The sequence below is a fragment of the Chrysemys picta genome, chromosome 19 (genome assembly GCF_011386835.1).
Source record: "Chrysemys picta bellii isolate R12L10 chromosome 19, ASM1138683v2, whole genome shotgun sequence".
NCBI classification, from domain to species: domain Eukaryota; kingdom Metazoa; phylum Chordata; order Testudines; family Emydidae; genus Chrysemys; species Chrysemys picta.
In genome coordinates, this window is record NC_088809.1 from 5755370 (window position 1) to 5780852 (window position 25483).

General features: G+C 42.4%; 1 protein-coding gene across 7 annotated transcripts in view; it reads right to left on the bottom strand.

Annotated features, from left to right (window-relative positions):
* Positions 1-702: 702 nt before the first annotated feature.
* Positions 703-25483, bottom strand: part of TBX4 (T-box transcription factor 4) — a 118261-nt gene continuing 93480 nt past the window's right edge. For all 7 annotated transcript variants that reach the window (XM_065573046.1, XM_065573045.1, XM_065573048.1 and 4 more), the window contains 4 exons: positions 13527-13679; positions 5903-5991; positions 5204-5445; positions 703-3279 (listed from right to left, as the gene is read on the bottom strand). In XM_065573046.1, the coding sequence (XP_065429118.1) occupies positions 2654-3279; positions 5204-5445; positions 5903-5991; positions 13527-13679 (1110 nt within the window). In that variant the 3' untranslated portion in view covers positions 703-2653. The remainder of the gene's footprint in view (positions 3280-5203; positions 5446-5902; positions 5992-13526; positions 13680-25483) is intronic.

Sequence of the window (25483 nt, forward strand, 5' to 3'; positions counted from 1 at the left end):
ATCTAATCTATAGAGAGAGAGATCTATATTAAGATATATATAATTTGTAAAACAGGCAAAAGAATCCAGAATAGATGGTCACTGGGACTGCAGGCTCATGGCCCCATAAATTTTAGGAAGGGGTGGCAGCACCAGTCTCTTCTAGTGTTGCCTCACTGTCACTATGACAAATGAAAATGTGTACTTCAGCCTATGTCCATTCTATATGCATCCGAAGAAGTGGGCTGTAGTCCACGAAAGCTTATGCTCTAATAAATTTGTTAGTCTCTAAGGTGCCACAAGTACTCCTGTTCTTCTTTTTCCTATGTCCAGTGACACCTCTGTTACCTTTTTTCCCCCGTAAGTCTTGAGATGTTGCTTTTAATTATAAATGTCATTTAAACATGTAAAGATGCACCATTTTGGTGCTTTTATTTTGCATGCAGGGTAAGGATTCTTCTCCTCCTCAACATGAGTGCTTTGCAGCATGGTCTATCACTATCTACTCGTTGTTTCTAGAGCTTGAGTGTCTCCATTTAAAAACAAAAACAACAAAAAAACCTTGAAATAGGCAATTGAAATATTACTGAGTGGCTGTGAGCTGGTAAAAAGGTCAAGCATGCAAAAGAGTAAGATTTATATTAGGACAGAGGGAAAGATCAGATGTCCAATGACTCACCACAGCACATTTTATACTAATTATTGAAATGCACCCAGAGACAGTTTATAGTAATAAAATGGCTTTATGTTCTGATATGTAAAATAAAATGTCCATGCTATGTAACAAAACATTTAAAAATTCCACACCACCTGTATCTAATGTGGTTTCATCTGTGGTATATATGTCTTTTGTCTAACCAATTCTTAGTTTTTTACAGCAAGTGTGTAATTAAAAAAATCTTAAATAATGTCTTTCAAAAAAAAAAAACCCTTTCAACATTCATTTTTATTAAGTATTTCATTTGTAAAAGCAAAGCTGAATTGGACAGGTGGCCTGCATTTGTGATATATATTTTTATATATATAAATAGCTATTCAGCATGCAAAAATTGTAGTGATTTCCCAAATCTGATTACAAAATCCACACATACTGTCTGTTGAATGCGGTATATATGAATGTCCTGGCTAAAAATAACCTTCACTTCAGTGCCCTCAGGCTTGTCTAGCTTAAACATCTTCATCAATCTCTCCTCATTGGAATGGATTCAGCAAAGAGCAGAAGTGACTTCAATTTTTTTTATTTCTTTAGCCCTCCACCTATTCATTGATTGCTTGGCAAACAGGGCCAAATTGCGTATTCCTTAATTGAACCAAACTCCCACTATTATTTTTATGTATCCTTCTATTTGTTCTACAGTAACAGCTGGTGGTCCTGCATAGGACTGGAGACCTAATGTGGTGTATATACATAGAGAAAGATGCAATTCCTTCCCAATAAAACTATTCAGTTGAAATCAGTGGGAGTTTTGTTTAATAAAGAATGCAGAATTTCCCCCCTAAGTGTCCATGTCTCGTAATGGCTGGGTTTTTGGTTTGGATGAATGAATTCTGGCAGGCCTTTGATCATTGAAGGAGGTATCCTTCCATTTGTCACCTGGAAATAATTCCACAGTAAAAATATTAGCAACAAATATATTGGTCACAGCTTTTCACACCTCCACTGATACTTTGTCCATTGCAAAATCTGATAACTTTAATTAAAAGTGTGTGTGGGGGGGGGGGGGGGGGGAATTGGTTCACTGTTTCCACTGTCCTGAAAACAACTTCAGTTCAAATGAAATGATTTTTTTTAATAGAATATTAGGGTTGGAAGGGACCTCAGGAGGTCATCTAGTCCAACCTCATCCTCAAAGCAGGACCAATCCCCAGATCCCTCAATAGTCTCCTCAAGGATTGAACTCACAACCCTGGGTTTAGCAGGCCAATGCTCAAACCACTGAGCTATCCCTCCCCGCCTATTTAGAGGCTATTACACTGTGAAATAGTGTTCCCCAAGGGGAATGGTGGAAACCCCATTTCTAAAGCCATTTAAAACTAGACTGGACAAATCTCAAGCCATTATATTGCAAGGAATCAATATGGTGCAGTGTCTGGGAGAAACAGAACCAGGAATCCGATGACATGGGTTCTGTTCCTAGTTCTCCAATTGGCTTCTTACGTATGCAGCCTCAGGGCAAGTCACTTCACTGAGATTCTGCTTCCCCAGCTATAAGTAGGCTAATAATGCTTATCCACTGCTGAGGATAGAAACAGTCCTAGATGAAAAGAGCTATGACTTGCAGACATTGGATTACAATTGATGGTTTTGTCTTTAATTGTTATGACTTCATGAGCCACATAAACTAAGGGTAATAATTTCCCCAAAAATCTGCTGTTTTAAACAAAGGAAAAGGACCAGCCATGTCACATTTTAGTCATTCGGATGGTCCTTAGGGGGCTAGTAGGACTAAATTAATTTAGAAGAGATTGGTGAATCCAGGCCATTGATCCAAGAGTTACTGTGTACAGAACTGTATATGTGTAAAGATACAAAGGCCTCATACACACACACCCCCTTTGGAAATGTACATGTGTGTAGGTTTCACTGAAGTGCAAGTTACCCACAGGAATTAACACTGAAGTAACATTGTTCAGGAGCAGTAAAACTAGCTGTTTTGTTACTTAGATAGTAGAATCATCCATCAGTCCAGTTTTCCACAGTCCCCATTCCTGAATGGTACGGTAATGAAGATTCCCTCGAGAGTGAAAAGCTTTGTGAGTACAGAAATTCGTTTGCTGTGTTTAAGTGCGGAGATGGGGGCTTCCTCTCGCAAACAGATGGGTGCACTCTTTCCCTCGGGAAGGATGAAGGAGGAACTCGCTCCCGAACCTGAGACTGTGACAGTTGATTGTAGACACTGAAGGGGCTATTACCTGGTGGTTGTGAGCTTTGACTTGTGATAGAGGGGAGTCTTGGCATCATGGTGGTGGTTGTAAAATGAGCAGGGAAAGGCTGATAAGGCACAGTTTCCATTGTCTGAACGCTGTAGCTGGTGTAAGGTGCAACAGAAGTCCACATATTGCAGCTCAAAGGGGGAGGGGGAGGAGGCGGCAAGTCATCGACTGTTGAGACACCTGCGATTTCAGCCCCAGAACCTGAGTACATACAAGCTTCCCTAGGTGTCACCTCACTGCAATAGGAAGGACTTAACATTTGCTGGTCATATGGAGGTGGCGAACGAAAATAATGATCTTCTCCTACAGCTGAGGAGGCTTCCAGATAGGAGCGTTTGCAGGGCAGGTCTAAATGCCGAGCACTTTCTGTAAACAAAGAAATAAGCATTGAGGGAAAGGTTTCCAGTGTAACAGCATTTAACATTACATTGTCAAGCCCTCGAAAAGCTTATGGATTCACCTTAAAAGCATGTGAATCTTACAGTCATTTTACTAGGTTACTGGCATTGTTATTCAGGCTAATCCAGTTAAGCTACTTAATTTTGAAAAACAATATTTAATATTAAAAAGGCATTACACTGTTAATGTTAGTCTAATCCAATCGGCCTTAAAGCATTTTTCGGCTACGTTTATCAGCTTAAATAAGTGATCTGGGTTACTACTTTTACAGCCAGAGATTACTTTTCATTCATCCAGATAACTGAGGACCACAACGCTTTTGACAAATTCAAGAAGTCTTTTTAAATGTCTTATCGCAACCTTTCTTCCTGTCCTCACAAAAATTACTATACATTTACCAGGTATTCACGTCAAAGGCTGCAGAAATATTTCAAGATAAAGCCAAGGGAAAGTGCTCTGGTAAGGATTTCTGCTATGTGCTAGAGACGCTGTCTCTTTCAATTGACTTTGTATGTTGTTTACAGGCATTCTATCATTAGGAACTATTTACTGTAGGAGAAGCAGCAACTCTACCAGCGGATTGCTATTATTATAGTTTTGCATTGCAGTTCTTATTACCTGTGTCTTCACCAAGGCTGAGATTAATTAGCAGCAAATGAGACATGGTAGTATAAGGATTTTTCTCAGCAAAGCCCTTCCATTTAATTTAAAAACAAAAGAATCTGACATGATCTCATCTGATACTGGTCTGAAGGGAGCAGTGTGTACTTAAAAGCTGGTTACATTTAAAAACTGGCTCAGCGGGCAAAGAAAATGTCTACAGCTAGCTTCTGTAGTCAAAAATAGACAGACGTTAACAAACTTACTAAAGGCTTGATTCTGAAAAGTGCTGAGCATGTACAACTCCCCATAATCTCACTGGCAGTTGGAGGAGCTCAGCACATTTCAGGATCAGGCCTCAGTTGCATAAACTTTCTGATTACATAGACATATGTAACTGTTTGTAATTGAATGTATAATTTACCAACATAATCTCACTCCTTTAGACACACGCCATGATGCTCTGCTTTGCTTGTTTGCTCTAGTTTAGGGCCTAAGTCGGTCTTTTTTGGGAGGGGGGCTATAGGGTAATAAGCACTACTCTCAATAGTGTTTGCAGGATCAGGACTTAGATCTAATCCCCAGCCCACCGGAATCCGCGGAAAGACTTGCACTGAGCTTTGCATCAGGCTCTTTAGGGTGGCAACTGAGATTAACCACTGTGGCACTATAGAAGTGATATATAATAAATCACTTATGGCACTATCCTGTCACCTTTCTGATGACATGAATTTTATTCCATGAGTAGTACTATGTTTCTTTCAATGAGACTATTCACCTGTACTACTCCGTGTGAGTAAAGGTGGTAGCTGAGTCCCTAGTGTGTCATAATAGTTGTTTCTAGATTCTCCTTTGGTGCACTTCACTGAACACGTTTAAAGTGCAGAGACAAATGGCAACTTTATGCACAGATTTAGAGTACAAATGAATTTGCTTGTCGGCTATATTTTGAGCTCAGATAATTTAGAACTTGAATTTCCTACATTTAAAATATTGTATCATGAATGTTGACATCCAAAATATCACTTCCCTTAGCACCTTAGCATTGTTCTCAGGGCCTGATCCTACAAGGGCCTGTATACTCGGGCAAACCACTGAGCATTCATAACTTGCAATGAAGACAGCAGAGCACCTTGACAGATTGTACTCAAAATACTATCCAAATCAGAAGTTCTACCGGTGCTTTGCACAGCACAGCTCTCCTGGCCCTGGAGAGACAGGAAAAGGTGCCAAAGAATTTACTAGGGTGTTTTGTTTTGTATATGGAGGAAGATCTATAAAGGTCTGTTACCTCTTCTTTTCAGGCAGTGATAAAAGAGCCCTGAATCTCTCTGTGCTGTGAAGGTGTTGAGTGGTAGATCTTGAGTATCCGAAGCAGCAAACGGCATATGAGCACCATTCTCATACTGATAATGCTGAAGGGTCTGGTGATTCCCATGGAGTGGGTTGACATCTGTTTTTGTTGAAAGCTGGCCATGAGTGGAAACCAACCTCTGCCTCATGATGCTTTTGGAAATCACTGGATATTCTTTGCTGCAGGCGAGAAAAGTTATTTACTAGTTAGATAGTGGGCAGCCCTTGCAGGACAAAATACTACTACTTTAGCATTCCTATAGCACCTTGCAGCCAAGGATTTCAAGGCATTTTACTAAAAAAAAAAAAAAAATTAACCAAGTTTCACAACCACTCTGTGGCGGTAGGTGAGTATTATAATAACTATCACAGCTTGAGCCACAGAGTGGTGGAGACTTGTGTAAATTGGTGGCCGAGCCAGGCTTAGAACGCTGGAGCCCCTTGCTCCTACTCATTAGCCTACATTTGCTCTCCCAAAGCCTTGTTACCATAGCGTATTGGATTGGAACAAAAACCGCACTGAATGCATTTCATACATCCATACCCACACGTTGCATCAGTGCCCTCTGATGGCAGAGGTTAGAACTAGATACTGTATTCTAAACAGCTGCCATCTCATTGCTCTTTTTATCCATACCTTTGTAGCCGTGCCACACGCAAATCGCTGTCATCGCTTCCCCTGAATCCCTTGGCAAATGGGTTGTTTTCAATTTTCAGCTGGGTTATCTTTAAAAGAATTAAACAAAACAGGAGTCCGTCAATAGTGTCTCAGAACCACATATAGGGTTGGGGGACTAGGTTTGTAGATCTGAAAAGATGCATGTAAAAAAGCATTATCCAGTGGCATTCAGCGTCTACTTCCTGCACAGCTTCAGTCACCTAAAGATGCTACAGCGGAAGGGGCTGGATCAGTTGAAAATCAGAGAGGCCTGAGCTGCAAAGTTTGGGTCTAAAGCTGAACTTTCCCAAAAGGCCTTTTTTATTTTATTTTCCAAGGTTGAAGGCAGGAGGTTTGGGCTTGAGATAAGGGCACAGTGAGGACTGACCGTTTTTATTCAGTGCTATCATTAGTGAAAATTCAGGTTTCAGAGTAGCAGCTGTGTTAGTCTGTATCCGCAAAAAGAACAGGAGTACTTGTGGCACCTTAGAGACTAACAAATTTATTAGAGCATAAGCTTTCGTGGACTACAGCCCACTTCTTCGGGTGCATATAGAATGGAACATATATTGAGGAGATAGATATAGATATATATATCAATATATGTTCCATTCTATATGCATCCGAAGAAGTGGGCTGTAGTCCACGAAAGCTTATGCTCTAATAAATTTGTTAGTCTCTAAGGTGCCACAAGTACTCCTGTTCCTTTATTAGTGAAAATGTACCTTTTGTGGCCTAAAGTAAAGTTCTTCAGAAGAGAGACCTGGGTGGATAGCCGCCACCCACCCCTTTTAAACCATCTTCCCCTACCCCAGGCAGTGTCTTCTAGCCCCTTCCCTTATGGCTGAGAAGAATTACTACTGCTTTATAGTCACTATTACTCAGAAATACACTAGCCTTTTCAGAGACTAAGTCCACCACAGTGATCCAAAGCCCTCCCCCTGAGATCAATTTCTATAACTTCATGAAAATTTTGCAAAAAAAAAAAAAAAAAAAAAAAACATAAATAAATCACACACACTAGGGGAAGTTATAGGGCTTAAACTTCATTTAAAAATATTCATTAGTTTCACCTCTCAAAAAACACAAGTAAACAAGCCTCTTCTCTCATTCACCCCCCCCCCCCCCAAGCAAACACACACATGAAATTAAAACCGCACACAAAAGTCATAGGAAAGAGTGTTGTGTTGCAGGGTATTCTCTAAACTACATTCTCTTTTAACAAATGATTTTTGTGGAGAATATGGGAAGGGTTTCAGAAGCTGGGAAATTTTACATTAACACTCAGCTAAGTAGAAAAAGCAGATCCATCAAATCCCCTTAAGACCTTAGTAATAACTTCAGTCTCTTTTATAAACTAAATGTACACAGAAATCACTTCACCCACCCTATAATGCAGATACGCAGAAACATACCCTGCAATCTAACACGTGCACAGCACCACTACCCAACTGATTAGTGAAGAGGAGCTACAGGAAGATTTTATGGAGACAGACTAGAATTACCAAAGGTGCTCACTCTTTTCCCCCCTACCCTTGCGAATAGTGCTATGGAATCGTTAAGGCTCAGAAATGATCAGGACCTCAGTTTTACTTCTCAAGAAAAAGGGCATTTCCCATAGCACAATGCTGGGCCAAGCCCACCTCTGGGGAAAGGAACACAGAAATCCATAGATGAAGGTCAGACGGGACCATTATGGTCATCTACACTGCTGTAACACAGGCCTTAAACTTTCACTTGGTAATTTCTTCATCAAGCAGACTGTGGTTGTGCTAGAACATCTCTTTAAGACCGACAGCTGAGTGAAAGGCTTCAAGTGATTGCAATTCCACCAGCATTATCTTTCCATTGTTCTAATTGTGTTTCAATAGCTATGGAGTCACCTAATCTACGTCTTACAGCACCTGGCGTTTTCCTTGGTGACCCCACTCAGGCTTACTTTCTAAACTCACACTTGATGATGAAACTCCAGGTGATACACCCAAGCAATTACACCTTTATATCTGGAGTCTTGTCACTGATGTTTGGCTCAGCACCACTGTGATTCACAGTAATCACTTGGACTTTTAGAAAAATACCACAATCCATAGAGTTCAGCTTTTTCAGGCAGGAGCACTAGAAGTGCTACACAAGCTGTGTGGTTGTTTTCACATTTTTTTTTGCTCTGGTTGCTAAAACCATAACCACCAGCAAGTAGATTGAGGCTTTTCAGTTTACAAGGCATGCTTCTGCCCCCTTGTAGTTCAACGGCAGCAAAGCCACAATTTTAACTTAATTAAAAATGAGCATAACCTGGATTTGCCAAAGATATTTGTGAAAACAGGGCTTTGATGAAGAAAAAAAAAAAAAAAGGGCCAGCCTCGGAGCTGTTAAACCCAGAATAACGCTATTGCCTTCCCTGGGTTTACACCATTGTAACTTAGGACACACACACACACACACACACCCAACTGACTTGGGCTCACGCTGCAGAGCTAAAAATAGTAGTGTAGATGTTTGGACTTGGACTGGTTTCTGAGACATTGCAAGCGTGAATCACTTGACCTGCCGCTGGAGGTAGTTTTTTTTTTAAATTTTACCCATAGTCTGAGCAGAGAGGGGTTTACCTCAAAGTCATCTGGCAGTAACTTTCGTGCCACTACCTTAAATATTTCCTCAAGGAACAATAAAACTCCTTATACAACACACGGCGAGCAGCTTTGTGGGTGCATGCACACATCCAGCAGGTCATGCAAAGAAGGATGCCTTGCATGGGAAAGAGCTTTTAATAACTTTCCTACTGATTTGAAGCAGCCCCTGGAGCACTGACACTCAAACCACTTTGGTTAATACCAACTTTAAGGGACTCTGAAGATGTGGGGGCAGTAAACATGTCAAAGTAGTTGTGTGTTTTTGGTGTGTGTGTGTGGGGGGTGGTGGTGCCTGGGCCTGCTGCCGCTTAGTCAGTGGCACAACTCCCAGTGATTTCAGTAGGAGTAAGGTAGAGCTCACAATGTCATCTCCGGGTTTATTGCGCCATCCCAGGCCTCAGGAGTTCCTCTCTTGTGATTCACATGTAATAAGATACCAAGGAAATAAAAATATCTAAGAAATATTGACTGAATGCTAAACAACTGTGAATTACAAGGCTATAAAGCTATCATCCGTGATGTCCTCACTTGCATTAGGGCTTGCAGTTCACACTTTCTAGTTGGTCTTTCTATATTTCCTCCTCTTCCCTGCCCCCACACACAACACTTGAATCTTATCAGGGTTTTTCCCACAGTCCTTTCATTTTTCTGCTTCCCCTCATCTATGTTCTTGGATTCTCTGGCTGTCTCCTGAGTTTCCCCTCTGGTAATAAAGTTCAGTTGCCTCATCAAGTTTCCCCACAATCCTCTCAATCTCTGCATTTATTTACTCTCCCTGCCCCTGCTGTAATCTTCTCTCATTTCTCTTGCTTTTGTGCACCCTTTGTTTCTTCCTGCTGTTCACCCTGAAGCTCATAGTGGTAGCCTTCCAAGGTGACCTCTTCCAAGTCCCTCTTTAAAAGTAATTTCTTAAGCCACACCATTTTTGTGCCTGATCCTTCAGTTTTTGCCTTCTACGGGTGAACATTAGCAGTTCCTTGGGGAAGAGCCCCTGTTTACGGCTGTGTTTGTCAACCCCAACGTACATCTCTAATGTTACAACAACGATGGGCCACGGTGGTGGAATCTTCGTGATGCGCTCAGGTGAAAGGCACCAACCTTTGGAAAGTAACTGTTGTCAGGGTTGCTTTCTCTGATGCAGCATGCCTAGCCTCTTCTCTTCCAGGCCCCTTCCCCTCCAAACACATAGTAACAATTCTGTGCTCCTTCTCTGCTTCCCACCCACTGAAAACTGATATTTAAAATAATTACCACCAAATTATTTTCTATCAGAATACTGACCCAGGAGCTCTGGAAGTGGGCATAAGGCATCTCTTCCCAAAGGGTGTGTACATTCATACTAACTTTATACAAGTCTAAGAAATACCATAGACAGACAAACAGCCCTGCATTACTGTGCTGTTATGGTAACACAAGAGCAACACTCAACCTCGTCTCCTCATGCATTTGATTGCAAATGAAAATATGAATAATTTCCATGCGGAGGGAGTGGTAATGTGCAAAGGTTAGTGATAGTTTGAAGGGAGCATACACACATACTATGGCCCTGAACTCCAGTCACTCCTATAATGTACTCTGTCTCTGACATGGGGCAGAATCCAGATAGCCACCTTAGCAGGCAGGGGCGAGTGGGAGCTGGCTAAGGGTTTTTTGGCAAGTACCTGTACCATCAACCATTTGGCTCTTATTTCCAAAAATGCTGCTCTAATTAGCATCTGTACTTTCAATAACACTTTAACAATATCCCTTCCCCAACAGAATGAAAATTATAAAAGAGCTTCTCCCCCCTGTCATAATGGATCTGCTGGTATTTGTAATCACAGAAGGGATGCGTCAATACGTGAACGTAGCCAACATTGGATGCCACTTTCAACAGCTGTCAGGAGCTGCTCTGTGCAGACTGTAAACTGAGCCTGGCGTTGATGTTGTTGGCTCCATGTTGGATGGAGTCCGTGCTCTCTTTTCCCCCCGCTTTGATTCACTAGTGGATTCTGTGGTAGCCTAACAATCATCTGAGGAACCACAAGAAGCTTAAGGCCTTGCCTGCCTCCCCACCCACAGACCAACATGAAGCCACGTAAGCCTTAATTTAATTTCTTTGATGCTGTAACATGCAGCCTGACTTGATTCTGCTGCAGTCACAACACATTTTTAAACAAGCCCCTTTTGGCAGCAGAAATAATTTCCATTGTGTTCCTGCTATTCTTTTTCTTCAAAGAAATTTGAGATGACTGTTAGGTAGAGATATATGAGAGCTCAAATATTAATGCTTTGGGGTTGACATTTCTCCCCCCACTTCAATGCAAAGTCTTTGGCACGTAAGGTGAAACCCTAGCCCCACTGAAGTGGATACGAGTATTGCCACTGACTTCAACAGAACCAGGATTCCATCCTGCCTGCATCTACCCCAAAAGGGAAGTTTGGGGTAAATATACCCGGAAAGATCTGCTGCCTAGACCGGTGTGCGTGCAGGGTGGAGCTGGGGATTTTACCCAGTAGCATTATGCTCATTTCAACTTCATATTCAACTGTGAAATCAAGCTCTCGATTCTCTTTCAGAGAAGCTGCCGTTATTAAGTGCACCTCTGGCTGGCTGAATGTTTCTTGAGCCAAGGAGTTTGGCAATTGGCTGAAATCTGGAAAACAGACCTTTTAAAGATGATGTGCAATTCCTGTGGTTCTGGGGGTTTCATTATCAATGCCAGAAAGGATGGTTTTCTAATGAAGAACTTATTATGTATTTAGCACTGTGAGATGATGATTTGCTCCAGGCCACACACTGAGTCCATGGCAGCGCGGAGATTAGATCACAGGAGTTACTGGCTCCTCGTCCTCTAACTCATGTGCTCCACTAGCGGTGCAGCAGGTCTGCACTACCTCGGCTCTGGGGGTCATCAGGTTCAAATCCAGGCAGTGCCAGGGAGCCCTTTAGCCTTGGAGGTAGGCACATGGAGTTCCATTTGTTTTGCTCGGTCATGACATTTCAGAGGTGACATTAACAAAGCTCGTCACATGGACGGTGAAGGTCAGATTTTCAAAAGAGCTCCGCTCCCATTTAGACACCAACATGAAGGGCTCAGCTCTCTGCAGCTGCGATAGTTCTCCATAGAACTGCTATAAGCGGAGTTCTTTTGAAAATCTGGCCATAAAGATCCCTGACAGTAGTGGTTTGTCCTGGTGACTTTACCCCCAGCCACATCACGCTGTTGTGTGCTGTACATCTGTTAGCTACCAGCCTCCCCACAAGAAGTGGCTGCATGTCAGTTGTAGTGCAAGTATAAAGTTTATGAAGCACATAAGGCTTCTTCAGGATGAAAGGCGCTATTGACGTAAAATATTATGAGTAGCTAGTAAACGAGCTCTTCCAGTGCCTTTCTGGTTAACCATGTTTGGGCTATTGGTCATTTTACATTTACAGGCACAAGTTTGTAACTAGGATCCATGTTAGCGTTCAGCTAAGGCTCTCTTTTGCCTGTTTTACTTTGACACACAGAGCCCTGTTTCCATTGTGATTCTTCGCCCTGCCTCAGTAACTGCACAGGATTCCGGCCTTCAAATGGCAAAATAAACAGACCAAAGATGGGCAGGAATTTCACATGTGTTTGGGGCAATCTACTTTTGTATGAGGAGTCTCGATCTTGACATACAGTGCAGATATTAAAGACCTGCCTATGTCACTGAATGTAACAAAACTCAGTTAAGCCTAATACATCCCTAGAGGTAGACAAGTATCCTCACCTCTATTTTACAGATAGGGAAATTATAGTATAGAAGCAGCAAATCACAAGCAGAGCTACGAATAGAACCTAAGAGCCCGAATTCCCCATCCCCCGCTCTTGCTCCTGCATGCACTGGGCTACTCCTGAGAGCCATGGGAAGGTGGCAGCTGACCGGCTGCACTGTTGTCTATCCGGCCTGGGGATTACAATGCTCCTTAAGTCTCACAATCTGTTGCCTCCTCCCCCTTTCTTTTGTTGGCCTCGTTGGGAGAGGAGACGGCCTCAGATAACCAATCACGCATCTTCCCCAGTGTTCTTCCCCGATAAGCACCGCCTCCGCCCAAGTTACAAAAGCAACAAGCCCCATTAGATGCGCATTCCTGGCGCTGCAGGAAAACCTGTTTGAACTAACATGCTGGGAATGACAGGGTCGTTCGTGTAAGAATATGATCCCCCTGCTCTGGACATCTCCAGCTTACACTGACATCTTCTCTAAGGGCTAAATAAGGGGGGGGAGGGAAGAGGAGGAGACAGAAGAAAAGAATGTGTATTAAGTAATTGGTCACATTCCTCTCTCTTTTCTCCAATCAGCTCACTTCTCTTCTCTTCCTATGTTGTTTAGCACCTTCCACCTCTCCCCGTTTCAGATGGGACCACACCAAATTTTGTCACTCCCCTCCTGCTCTAGCCCCTCCCAATCTATGATAATCCATTACGTGCAGCTGAACTGAGCCCTTAGAATTTTATATTCCCCAAAAAACAAAAACACACACACACACAAACCCACCTTCCCTCATGTCCTAACCACAAGTCAGGCTCTGAGCTGCACTTTTATGGTCACATTCCTTGTACGTCTCACTAAATATATATACTGTAATTACTTTTCACTGTAGATTTATGAGCCAGCTTTACTAGTCATTATTAGATTTGCTTGCTGTTGTGAGTGACATTTGAGAGTTTATGGGCTCTCAGCTTCATTAGTTCTATACTAGTGGAGATTGCCAAGATATTTTTTGCACAGTACATTTTTCATGCATCTCCTTAGCTGCCTCTCCAGTCTTGCTAACCAATCGCTATGCTTGGACATTTCCTGCTGCACGATTGCATCATTAAACACTGTTCCTCAAAAGCACAGTGCCTATAACGGTAATACTGTGCCTGTTCCTATCAGTTCATTACAGTCGTCAGTGCAGGGCTGCAAAAATTACACTCACCTAACAAAGCTAAAGGACCTTTTGCTGCAAAGCACCATACCTTGTGATTCTGATAGGAGGTCACCGATATAAAGGATGTCTCTGGAAACACATGTGTGCAGAACGCTGTGTTCTTGGACCCAAAGGCGTTGTTTTCATCTGCTTTCACAATGTGCAGTCTCGGCTGGTATTTATGCATTGAATTAAGAATAATCTGAACAGCAAATAAAAACATGGCAAGTTTGTTAAAAGTAGTCAGAACCCTTCAAGTGGCGTCAATAATGCAATAAAATATTACTCAACAGCTCCAGCTGTGCGCTTTGATTTCCGAGAAAAATAAATATAACAGGTTGGTGTGCAGTCCCGAAACAGGCTTTAGGAATACATGACTGTACTTAACAACATCCAGGACTGTGGCGTATCAGTGAAACTGCCTGTGGAGCTAAGGACCAGGGAAACATGGGGGCCACAGACCAGGACCGAGGTGTATTAACAGAGCTGTATGGGGAATCCCTGGCATGTCAAGGTTTGAGCTGTCTTGACAAACGTGCCTGGGGAAGCTAGCTCAGCCGCTTGCCTCAGCCCAGCGTTATCAGCCCTTCGCAAGCACTAGATTTACTCACGTTACAAATAAAGGTCTATATTGGTTGCTGCCTTTAGTGCCAAAACATCCCTCCTCTGTTTTCTCCTTTATTACCCCCCCCCCCCGCACCCTTGCCTGTCTTCTTGGTGCAAGGCTTATTCCCCGTAACTATTCTTTCCCCCATTACATTCTCTATCATTGTCCCAGGGGGCCCATTCATCTCTAATGGGAGAGAGAGTCCCCGTCCCCACCCCCACCCCGTCTTTTCAAAATCCGTATTCCTTGCCACAAACACTGGTGCCCAAAGCTGCCTGTGAATGGCAAGGATCTGGCCTGTTTTATATGGAGAGGCAAAAGATGCTGGTTCCACTCCCTTTGGAATCGGCTGGTTTGGTTAGCAAAACTTTCAGATTTTGTGCCCTTCAGTACTGACGCATGCAGGAAAAAAAAAAAAAAAAAACACCCCACCAGAAGCATATTCTGCATTTCAGACAAAGAAGCAGGTACCGTGTGGGACTTTAAAGTCTCCTCATCTGGCTGCACATAACTCTGCCCACAGTAGCTGGCTGCATCATATACCATTTAAATGTAATTTTTATTGTTGACATTTTCCAGACAACCTTCCCTCTCCCCCTCGCAGAAGAATGAGGAATTTTTGGCATTTTATCAGCTTTGCATCGTTTCTCTTAACTGTTTTGCTGCTATGTTGCAGGGCTCAGAATGTGAGAGGGTCAGCTTAGTGTTTGGTTTGTAGGTTTTGCTGTCCCTTCAGGAATCAACCAGTGGAAGCACAAATCCCTAGAGAAGCATGGGCAGAGAGCTGAGGCTTTCCTGAAGAGGAGGTTTTCAGTTATTAGTCATCAGAGAGGAGCCCACGCTGCAAAATCCAGTTGAGATCTGAACTTTCCCCAAATCAAGAGTGTTCAGTTCAATTCAAGCTTCATCATCCTCATTTTACAGCTCCTTAGAGCCCAAGGCCCGAAGGGACCATTATGATCATCTAGTCCAACCTTCAGGCTAACACTGGCCATAGAACGACTCTGAAACAATTCCTGTTTCTAACAGCACAAAGGAGCAAAGTGACTTGCCCATATCACACAGTGGGTCAGTGGCAGAACCAGAAATAGAACTTGAAACTGGGATTTTTCAAAGGGGGAAAAAACTAGGGACCCAACTCCCATTACATTTGGGGCTCCTTTGAAAAGCCAACCCTAAAGCTCCTGACTCCCACTCCAGTGCCTTATCCTCTAGGCCATGCTACCTCTCCTATAATGCATGTTTCAAGACCCTGCTTGAACCTAACTGGAACAGAGCCAAGGCAACAACTAAAGACAGTATTACTCGGTTGTAGACCCTGATGGAGCATTCAGAGTTTGACCAGACAAGGATATTTTACAGAGACTCTGAAGGATACGGTTGTGACCATAAACACATCCAGAAGTTCATTTCGGAACTCAAACCCCATTATTGCTTAAGCTGCCCCACCTCACTTACGAGGTTTTGTATTTTTGTCCCTTGCTGCACCAATCTGAAAATTCACCACTGCTCAGAGACCTTACAGCGCACAGACCAGGAAAGGAAACAGCTTCAGATTTGCCAGATCAAAGCAGAACGGTGATCCCTTTACATGAAGTGTGATGAATATACATGAAAAATGCAGAGGGTGGAGGTTAACGTGATTTAGTCAATGGCCATGGACATGAATGAGGAACAGCTTTCAGCAGAGAGCAGAAAAGCACAAAAATCTAACAGCACAGAAGGGAAATGTGCCATTGCTTTTTTAATGTTATTATCAAGAAAGTTTTTCCCATGGCCAAAGGACAAATTACACCTGCAAAAACTGCCGTTTGTGTTTGCCAAAAAGCTGAGGCTAAAAAGAAATGCCTTTTCAGTCTCTTCTTTCTCTTGCTCTCTCTTTTTTTATTATGGTTCCACTGAAAAATACATTCACTCATAACTCTCGCTGTAAGCACATTTATTAAATACCATCTCACATGTTATGCAGCAAGTTATCCTGTGTGATTACAGAGGTGCTTCACATTGAATTATAAGGTACTGGTAGAGAAGCAGGAGTTTAAGTGAATGATTGTCTCACCAGAATGTGAATTCAGTTAACCCTCCCCCTTGAAAGCAGACATATTTTAAACCAGTCTATTACATCTTTACCAGTCCCCAGTATCTACATGACGCTAGAATCCAACAAGAATTTACAAGGTGCTGAATGCTCAGCCAGTTGAGAGGTCTGATTTGGCCTTATGCCTCTTATTCCTTTATAACACTCATGGTATCCATGCAGGGGCGGTGCAAGGAAGTTTTGCGCCCTAGGCGAAACTTCCACCTTGCAGGCCCCCCTCCCAGCCCTGTGGCAGCTCTCTGCCCCCCGCCTTGCAGCCCCCTTCCCCCCCCCACAGCAGCCATGCGGCAACTCCCCACCCCAGCTCACCTCTGCTCCGCCTCCTCCCCAGCGCGACGCCCCCGCTCTAATTCTGCTCCCCTCCCAGGCTTGCGGCGCCAAACAGCTGATTGGCACCACAAGCCTGGGAGGCGGGAGAAGTGGAGCAGCGACGCCGTGCTCAGGGAGGGGGCATAGCAGAGGTGAGCTGGGGAGGTGAGCTGGGGAGGGGAGCCCTGCGGCAGCTCCCCCCCGCCCTGAGGCCCCCCCTCCCCGTGGCAGCTCCCCACCCTCCCGGCAGCTGTGCGGCAGCTCCCCACTCCAGCTCACCTCTGCTCCGCCTCCTCCCCAAGCACGCCGCCCCCGCTCTAATTCTCCTCCTCTCCCAGGCTTGCGGCGCCAAACAGCTGATTGGCGCTGCAAGCCTGGGAGGCGGGAGAAGTGGAGCGGCCGCTGCACTGAGAGAGGGAGTCTGAGCCGCACGTGTCAGCGCGCCGCCGGCAGCCCAGCCCAGGAACGCTGTAAAAAAAAATAAAAAATTGGGGGCACTGCTTTTTGGTGCCCCCAAATCTTGGCGCCCTAGGCAACCGCCTAGTTTGCCTTAATAGTAGCACCGGCCCTGTATCCATGTCAGTCAAATGTTTTAAAGCCTGAGATTTTGTTCTGACATGCCAAATTACCAACTGATGCCTCTTGTGGTTACAGGAAGACAACCATAAACAGGATATGACACAGTGAGGTAGAATAGTCAGCAGTTCCAATTAGAGACAAAAAAAAAAAATCCATCATTACCCTTCTGACATTGCCAACATTTCCAGAGCTCAGCCCCTTCTCTGAAGCTGTGCATGCGTGAGTTTTTGGATGCATCATTTTTTTTTGCATGTACAAAAGCGTGGAGTTGTGCATGCAGGTTGTATTTGCACACACAAATATTCGATTTAGGTTTTATGTGCACCACCCCCCAAAAAAACTTAAGCATGAAAACCTGTGCACGTGACAACTTAGGGCCTGCCTCTATAAGCAGTTAACACGTGGCAAGCTGAGTGCAAATCTATCTTGCACTAGCCTGCTGTGCACCTACTGTCTGTGTGGACTCGGCTACGATGCCCTAAAAATACTGTAATGTGATTTGATCTGTTCCTGTTTCAAAGCGGGGTAGATCGAAGTGCACTACGGCACTTTTAGTGCATCGTAGCAGAGTCCACACAGACCGCTGGTGCACAGCAGGCTAGTGCGAGATCGTTCATGACATGCTAGGGTGTAAATCTAACTGTTTGTATGGACAATCCCTTAGGTACCTACAGCTCAGACCATGATATTAGCAGCTGCTGTTGAAAATACAGTCTTGTGTCATTGTCTAAAAATGCTCAAAACAAATGTAAAAAAAATGCTACTTCTATGACCAATATCAGTGGAAATACTAACCTAAAGAATAAGAAATAATTGAATTGATAAGATAGAGCATATGACATATTATGCAGGATGCATATCAGAAGCATTGATAGAGTCAGGACTTTTACAGGCGGAATCCTTGGGCAATTCACTTAGGACCTCTGTACCTTAATTTTCCCAATAGGGGATGATAATACTGAAATGATCTTTTTATATTTTCCTTCTCTTAAGTAGGTTGTGAAATTAATGTTTGTAAATTGTAAAACATTATAATGTAGATTTTTGAAAATTATCTTTGCAGATCATTACTCAGTATATCATTAACTGAAATATTAGTTAGTTCCCAACAACAACAGGAAAAGTGTGTTTACATTATTGTCTGGAATGGTTAAAAATACACTGGTGAGAGACAAATATTTATAAGTCTATATGAATAAAACATTGGTACAGCAAGTTGAAAAACAGCACTTCTTAACTAGCATTCCAACATGCTATGCTACTAACTGTAAAGGTCTCACTATACAAATATTGGATTTTACTCTTATCTCGATTAGATTGGTTGCTATCACTCTGAATTAAATGTGCTGTTGATCTTGTTAGCCATTTGTCCACGAGGAAGCACAATCCAGCTTCCATGGTATATAGTCTCACCTAGAAGGTTCAGAACTATGCTGTATTTATTGTACTATTATCTTATTTTTAAAAAATTCAAAATCAGGTTAACTAAAGTGAGATAACTAAAGCCATATTTGGATATCTGATATTAGCCTGATTATGTAGCCACAGTTCTCAGTGAGGTTAACGGGTGCCTCATTTGCTCAGAAGATTTTGGGTGGGATTTTCAAAGAGATCTACATAAGTGAATAGGTGCTTTTTTAGACCTATTAAGAGAGAGTCACTTAGGTGATCTTGAAAATCCTACTTACAGTTGCCGAACTAGGCACTTAAATTCTAAAAATTGAGCTGTCAATTCTTATAGATCATTTTAGTCACTAATATAATATACTGTCTATTTATATAGGGACTTGTTTGGTCCCCATCACTGCAACATCCATGGTTGCTTGGAAAACCAGGAAAAGGCAGATTGAGGCACAGTCTCAGATACACCATTCTTTCAGAAAACAAAATGGCTGACTCAGCATGCATATGCTGGGCCTTTAGTGAGACCAGGGTCAGGCCCTCTTATTAAGAGACTTTTACAGGTACGTAGATCACATTCATATCTTTTAATAAAGCATATAGGGTCAATTACCTCCCTGGTATAAGTCCATTGCCATGAGGGGTGAACATGGTATACAGGGACTTGTGTTCTTCAGTATGAGAAATATTACCGTTGGCAACAGAAAAACTTTCCTGAATTGTGGAATCATGCTCAAAGTTGGTCACAATCCCAATAACTTTTCTATCATTTGGGCAATATTTTACAGCCATTTTCTTCAAAGACAGTCATTTTTTATACACACCCACCCACCCACCCCTGTTGAGTCACACTCCCTTTGTGCCAGTGCTTAAGCTGTGTGCTAAAGTGGACATTTTACACACACGTATCAAGAGTCATATCAATTTTATAGTCTCCCAGCTTAGCATTCCATGAGCCTTTCATGACAAAGCCTTATTTCGACTCCTAAAAACAAAAGGAGCTTAAGCAAATGTCTTTCCCCTCCCATTCACTGATCACATGGTTGGCAGCTGGAATTTAAACTTTAATGTGGCTCAATTAAATAATCCTTTTTCTTGTATTCTCTAATCAAAAGCAACAATTGGCAAAAAACAAATGGCATCATTTGCTCCATTCATTTTCTTTTCTCTAGGAAAACACTGCTTTGGGGCCTAACCCTGCAAGATGCTGAGTAGCATCAGCACCACGGCTTGAAGGTGTTTGGCACTTTGTAGGATTGGGCCCTTCGAGTGAGAGCTTAGGTATACACGGGGCCTGCTCACGGTAATGCAAACTCTCCCTCAACTCATTGTAACATGTATTAACTTTCACATGACATTTTGGGAGTTGATTTAACAGAGCTTGCTGTTTCTCCAAGGTATCATGTATCATGTGATGCAGGGGTTGTCATGGCAATTGCCCTTTTTATATTGAATAGTAAATAACGGCGTAAAAGCTGCATAATTTTATGGTTGGTCCCTCGGGATCATGCAATTAATGTCAAATCTTTCATTTTAATGTATTTTCTATTTCTTTCTTCCTTCTATTCTCTTTGAGCATTAGAGCAAAGGAGGGACATGTTCTTCAATGGTTTTGTCCGTTAAGTTGGGCCTCAAACAGGTATGTAATAAAAATGACCCTTTTCATTTGTGCATAAAGAAAAACGGTGTCTAAACAAATCAGAGAGGGTCCAGCACAGACCACAAAAAACGGGCCACAGCTCTGCACCAAACTTAGCATATCCCAAGAGAAAGTCAACATTTATGCCTCTCTCTCTCTTCCTAACCTGAGTCCCTCCCACGAGTGATAAAAAGTTGGTGGCCTCCAGGTTTGGAAGTAACTGGGAAGGGTCTAGGGGCAGCTCTCCAGGTGATGAACTTCAACTTAGTCCATCTTTAGCCTGCATATTTGCTGGACAAACAGGGTGTTTGTCATCCTCTGCTTAATTACTTTGGATGCATGGAGCGTGACACACTTGAGAATGGCTTTCATGCTTTTTTTTTTTTTTTAAAGCACTCGATGCAAGTCATTTGTGAATATTTATGGTGCAGGAAAGTGAAATTGGTCACTTTGGGGAGCTGCTCATTCAAGTGAGCTTACCAGCATTTATTGAAAAATGATCAAAGAAAACCAATCGCCAAAATATCAGGCAGGGCTTGACCTCTTCTGGGGTTGCCGTCTCAAGTCCTAATTTTACCTATCGGCTACTAGTGCAGCTTTTACAACACCCGATTCTGCAGGGTATCAAGAGCATCTTGAGAAATGCTGATTTGCCTAGCTATTCATGAGTTCATTAACTGCTCCGCAGTTCTCGCACCTCCTAGCATCCAGCCCATTGTGAATCTTGGGGCCCCCAAGATGCCCAGGTATGCCACTCAGAATATGAGCCAGATGGAGTTATTGTAAAAGCAATCTACTTCAACCCGCCACATAACCAACTGGAAATTAAATATCATTCACCTTGGGACAGTCTTGAGCCTGCAGACCTGAAATATGCCTAAGCAAAGTGTTTATTTCAAATCTGAACAGAGAGTTTTCGCTAAATAAATAAAAACATCCCTAAAACAAACGAAACCAGCTCTCAATTCTACTCACTAAAGGGGCTTTTTAATTACATGAAAATCAAAAATGAATTCTTCAAAAGGGAAACCATGGACAAATTGCTAAGTTAAAAAAAAAAAAAAGCACAAGCATATAGGGACAAAATCAGAAAGCTAAGGCACAAACTGAGGTACACCTAGCAAGGGACATAAAAAGCAATAAAGAAGAAGAGGTTCTTTAAATATATTAGGAGCAAGAAGATGATGAAGGAAAGTGTAAGTCCTCTATTTAGCTCGGAAGGAGAGCTAATAACTGATGACATCAAATGCCTACGTTGCTTCAGTCTTCACTAAAAAAAGATAATGGAGACAGATACTCAGCACTATTAATATGAACCACAACGGGGAAGGAATGCACGCTAAAGTAGGGGAAGAACAGGTTAAAGAATATTTAGAGACGTTAGATGTAGTTAAGTTGGCAGGGACTGATGAAATTCATCCTGGGGTACCTCAGGAACCAGCTGAAACAATCTTGGAAGTGTTAGCAATGATCTTTGAGAACTCATGAAGGATGGGTGTGGTCCCAGAGGACTGCAGAAGGGCAAACGTAGTATCCATCTTTAAAAAGGGGAACAAAGAGGACCCTAGGAATTATGCACCACTCAGCCTAATTTTGATACCAGGAAAGATACTGGAACAAATTAACAATCAGTTTGTAAGCACCTAGAGGATTATGGGGCTATAAGGAATAGCCAGCATATATTTGTCAAGAAGATCTCATGCCATACCAACCTAATTTTCTTCTTTGATAAAGTTTCGGGTCTAATGGACCTGGAGTGGAGAATACACTTATAAAATTTGCAGATGACACCAAGCTGAGAGGGGTTGCAAACACTTTGGAGGACAGGATTAGAATTCAAAAAGACCTTGAGAAATTGGAGAATTGGTCTGAAATCAACAAGATGAAATTCAATAAAAATAAGTGCAAAGTACTTCATTTAGGAAGGGGAAAAAATCAAATGCACAAATACTAAATGGAGAATAACTGGCTAGGCAGTAGTACTGCTGAAAAGGATCTGGGGATTATAGCAGATCACAAATTGAATATGAGTCAACAATGATACAGTTGCAAAAAAGGCTAATATGATTCTGGGGTGTATTAGCAGGAGTGTTGTATGTAAGACACAGGAGGTCATTGTCCCACTCTACTTGGCACTGATGAGGCCTCAGCTGAAGTACTTTGTCCAATTGCATGCACCACACTTTAGGAAAGATGTGGACAAATTGGAGAGAGTCCAGAGGAGAGCAACAAAAAATCTTGGGAAAAGATGACTGAGGGAGGACCTGATAACGGTCTTCAAATATGTTAAAGGCTGTTATAAAAAGGACTGTGATCAATTGTTCACCATGTCCATTGAAGGTAGGACAAGAAGTAAGGGGCTTAATTTGCAACAAGGGAGATTTAGGTTAGTTATCAGGCAAAGCTTTCTAACTCTAAGGGTAGTTAAGCTCTGCAATAGTTTTTCAAGGGAGGTTGTGGAATCCCTGTCATTGGAGGTTTTTAAGAACAGGTGGGACAAATGCCCGTCAGGGATGAGGTAGGTTTACTTGGTCCTGCCTTCTGCACAAGGGGCTGCACGGAATGACCTCTCGAGGTCCCTTTCAGCCCTACATTTCTATGAGTCTATGATTTTTGTGAAGGTTTTAGTTTCAGTGAATTGACTCTGATCTGAACCCTCATGCCCCAAACAACAGCACAGGGCATTGTTGCCAGTGCACATAAACCACACATTGCCACTCGAGGTTTTTATAGTCCATATTTAAGTGCTACAAAAAAAGCATCACCTGTTGCCTGCTTCACTTCTTAAACATGTGTGCCCCCAACAACCCTTTTTCTTTTGTTCAGATCTTTCAAAGGCCTCTTTGCTTCCCTGGCCTGCTGTAGACCTCACAGTTATTTTTAAATGTCCCTGAAAGGTGAGCTGGGATAAAATATGCTCCAGCATAAAAAGCAAGTGTCTTATGGGCGCCATATGCTCAGAGAGTAGAGCCCTAATGCCAGGGCTAAATCATGAGCGTTCTGTCTATTCCACATGGCCCAAGCCCTGAATCCTTCCATGCGGTTTCCTTTCACACTAACACTGGAGCAAGCAGAAAAGGAGGAATCTGCCCCAAGTGATATACGTGACCTGACAATTTACAGAGCGAGAAACAGAAAGTGGAGAACCTTGGGAAAAGATTCAACAGGAAAGCAAACAAATTGTTCCTTCTAGAGGGCCAAAGCCAGAGGTCCTCATTCAGTCCTTATTCCATCTAACTTCCATTGCAGTCCACGGGAATTTTGACTGAGTAAAAACTGAGTAAAGGCCACAAGATGTGGCCTTGGTGGCAGCGTTTGTGGGGGGAGAGGAGTCTTCAACAACGCAAATCTTTTTTTTCCAGAATGGTAACAGACAGAGCAAATGCTGAGGTCCATATGCAGGCAAAATTCCCATTAAAGAATATGACTAGAATTTGGCCTTATGTCACCAATAGGAGCAAAGGCACTATGCAAATCTTGACATCTTTCACTGATTGCTTATTTAGGCAAACTTCCCATTGAAGAGTGAATGAAGGCTTCAGGCTCTGATTCTATATTAAGAAAAAAACCTGAACTTCCTTAGATTGATTTAAAACAACAGTGTTACCACAAAAAACACCTAATACATCAAATATAAATTCTCATCCCAAGCCATATAGTTTAAACTCAACCAGGAATCACACCAGCCATTTCTTATCTATGTAAATAAATGTCACGTTATCATCTACTCATCCCGATCGGTCCCATACAATATAGCAGCACAAGGCTCAGTTCTTTTTCATAGGCACAAAGCAGACAATATAAAAGTTCAACTTGGCCTTTATAATTCAATATCTCTGCATCCCTGGGATCAGGTCAGTTTCAATACAAAAAATGAAACTCAAAATAAAATCCCTCACACAGATATTTCTACTGGCAGAACCAACCTAATAAGCAACCCAAAAGACTGAACTGGGCAGCCAAACACAGTGCTAGACAGAAATGTATTCACATCAGAAACAACAGATCATGGAAAAGTGAATCTAACTGAAGTATAAACTACCAGAGAACAAGGACATCAGGTGAGTCTATTGCTAAGGATGTCAGGACACATTCAGCATTGGTGTAGGTGGGTACAACAAATATATGGAGCTGTGCCCTTTTATGCAAGCAGTGAACTTGGCCCAAAGTTTTCACATCTTTATCACTAAGCCCAAAATAAATGCTGAATGGTGCACGTGCAAAATTTCTCCAGAAAGGGGCATGTGAATGTTGTTGGTAAAATATGCACCTAAATTTACATACCAGGTCCCAGATAGGAAACATTTCCTGTCCCACAAGTCAACGTAGAACTGCAAAAATTAACTAACCATCTAACTTCATAAGATTCAGACTTTTAGAAGATGAATAGGCTGTTGACATGATTAAATGTGCTGAGTTCACCGGACAACGAGACAGAAAATGCAAAAATCAATTTAATAGATAAATGAGAGAGAAGCCCCAAAGGTAAGAAAAAGCAATGCCTTGCAGAAAGAGTCCAATAAAAACAGGTGGGGAGAAATTACAGACCTGATCAGAACCAAACAGCAAAGCAAGTTAAAGAGGTCCAAGAAGATGCAGATCAAGAAAACTGCAACTGATAGCTCATCTAAAATGTCCCATAACATCAAACTGCAGCAGTCCTCTTCTCACAAAACAAAATGCATTTAAAATAAGACAAAGACAAGGGAATTAAAGAGCAACAAACCACCAGCAAGGGAATGAACAACAGAGGTATGTACAAAGATCCTTGCAGTCAGAAGACAGGTGAAAAAAAATACAGTAAAGAGACAAAATTCCAAACAGTGTGAAGAACAAATGCACCTCCGAAATGCTGAGCTTTCAGGGGGTTAAGATACATCTCCAATTATTTAATTTCAGGAGAGTTTTTTAATTAAAAAACAACAAACAACTCTGTTGTGATGCATTTGCCCCCTTGCAGTTTTCAAATGTCACTACATGCCTATGAAAGAGAGTCTGCCATGGTACTGTTTGTTCAGAGCCGGTTTGAGGTTGGTGAAAAACTCTGAGACAGCCTGAACTATGCTGTGCCTTTGCAGCCAAGCTAACCTCAGTGTCTCTCTGTAGCAAAGCCTGTTTAATGTGGCAGTTCCCCCAGAACTGTCTGGTTTCAGTAGAAGTCTTATTATCACAACCACTTCTTAAAGGGCTCATCACTTTAGTTCCTGTGTGCTGAGAAGCACGGTCAGAAAACCCTCCACAATAAACCAGGATAATCACCTAGAGTTCACACTGGCTTTTCCTGGAGATGGTTATTCCACTGAGATCAAGGGAAATGAACCCTTGGTAGGTCAAAAACCACCATGAAGAAATAGTTTAAAGGAGTAGGATGTC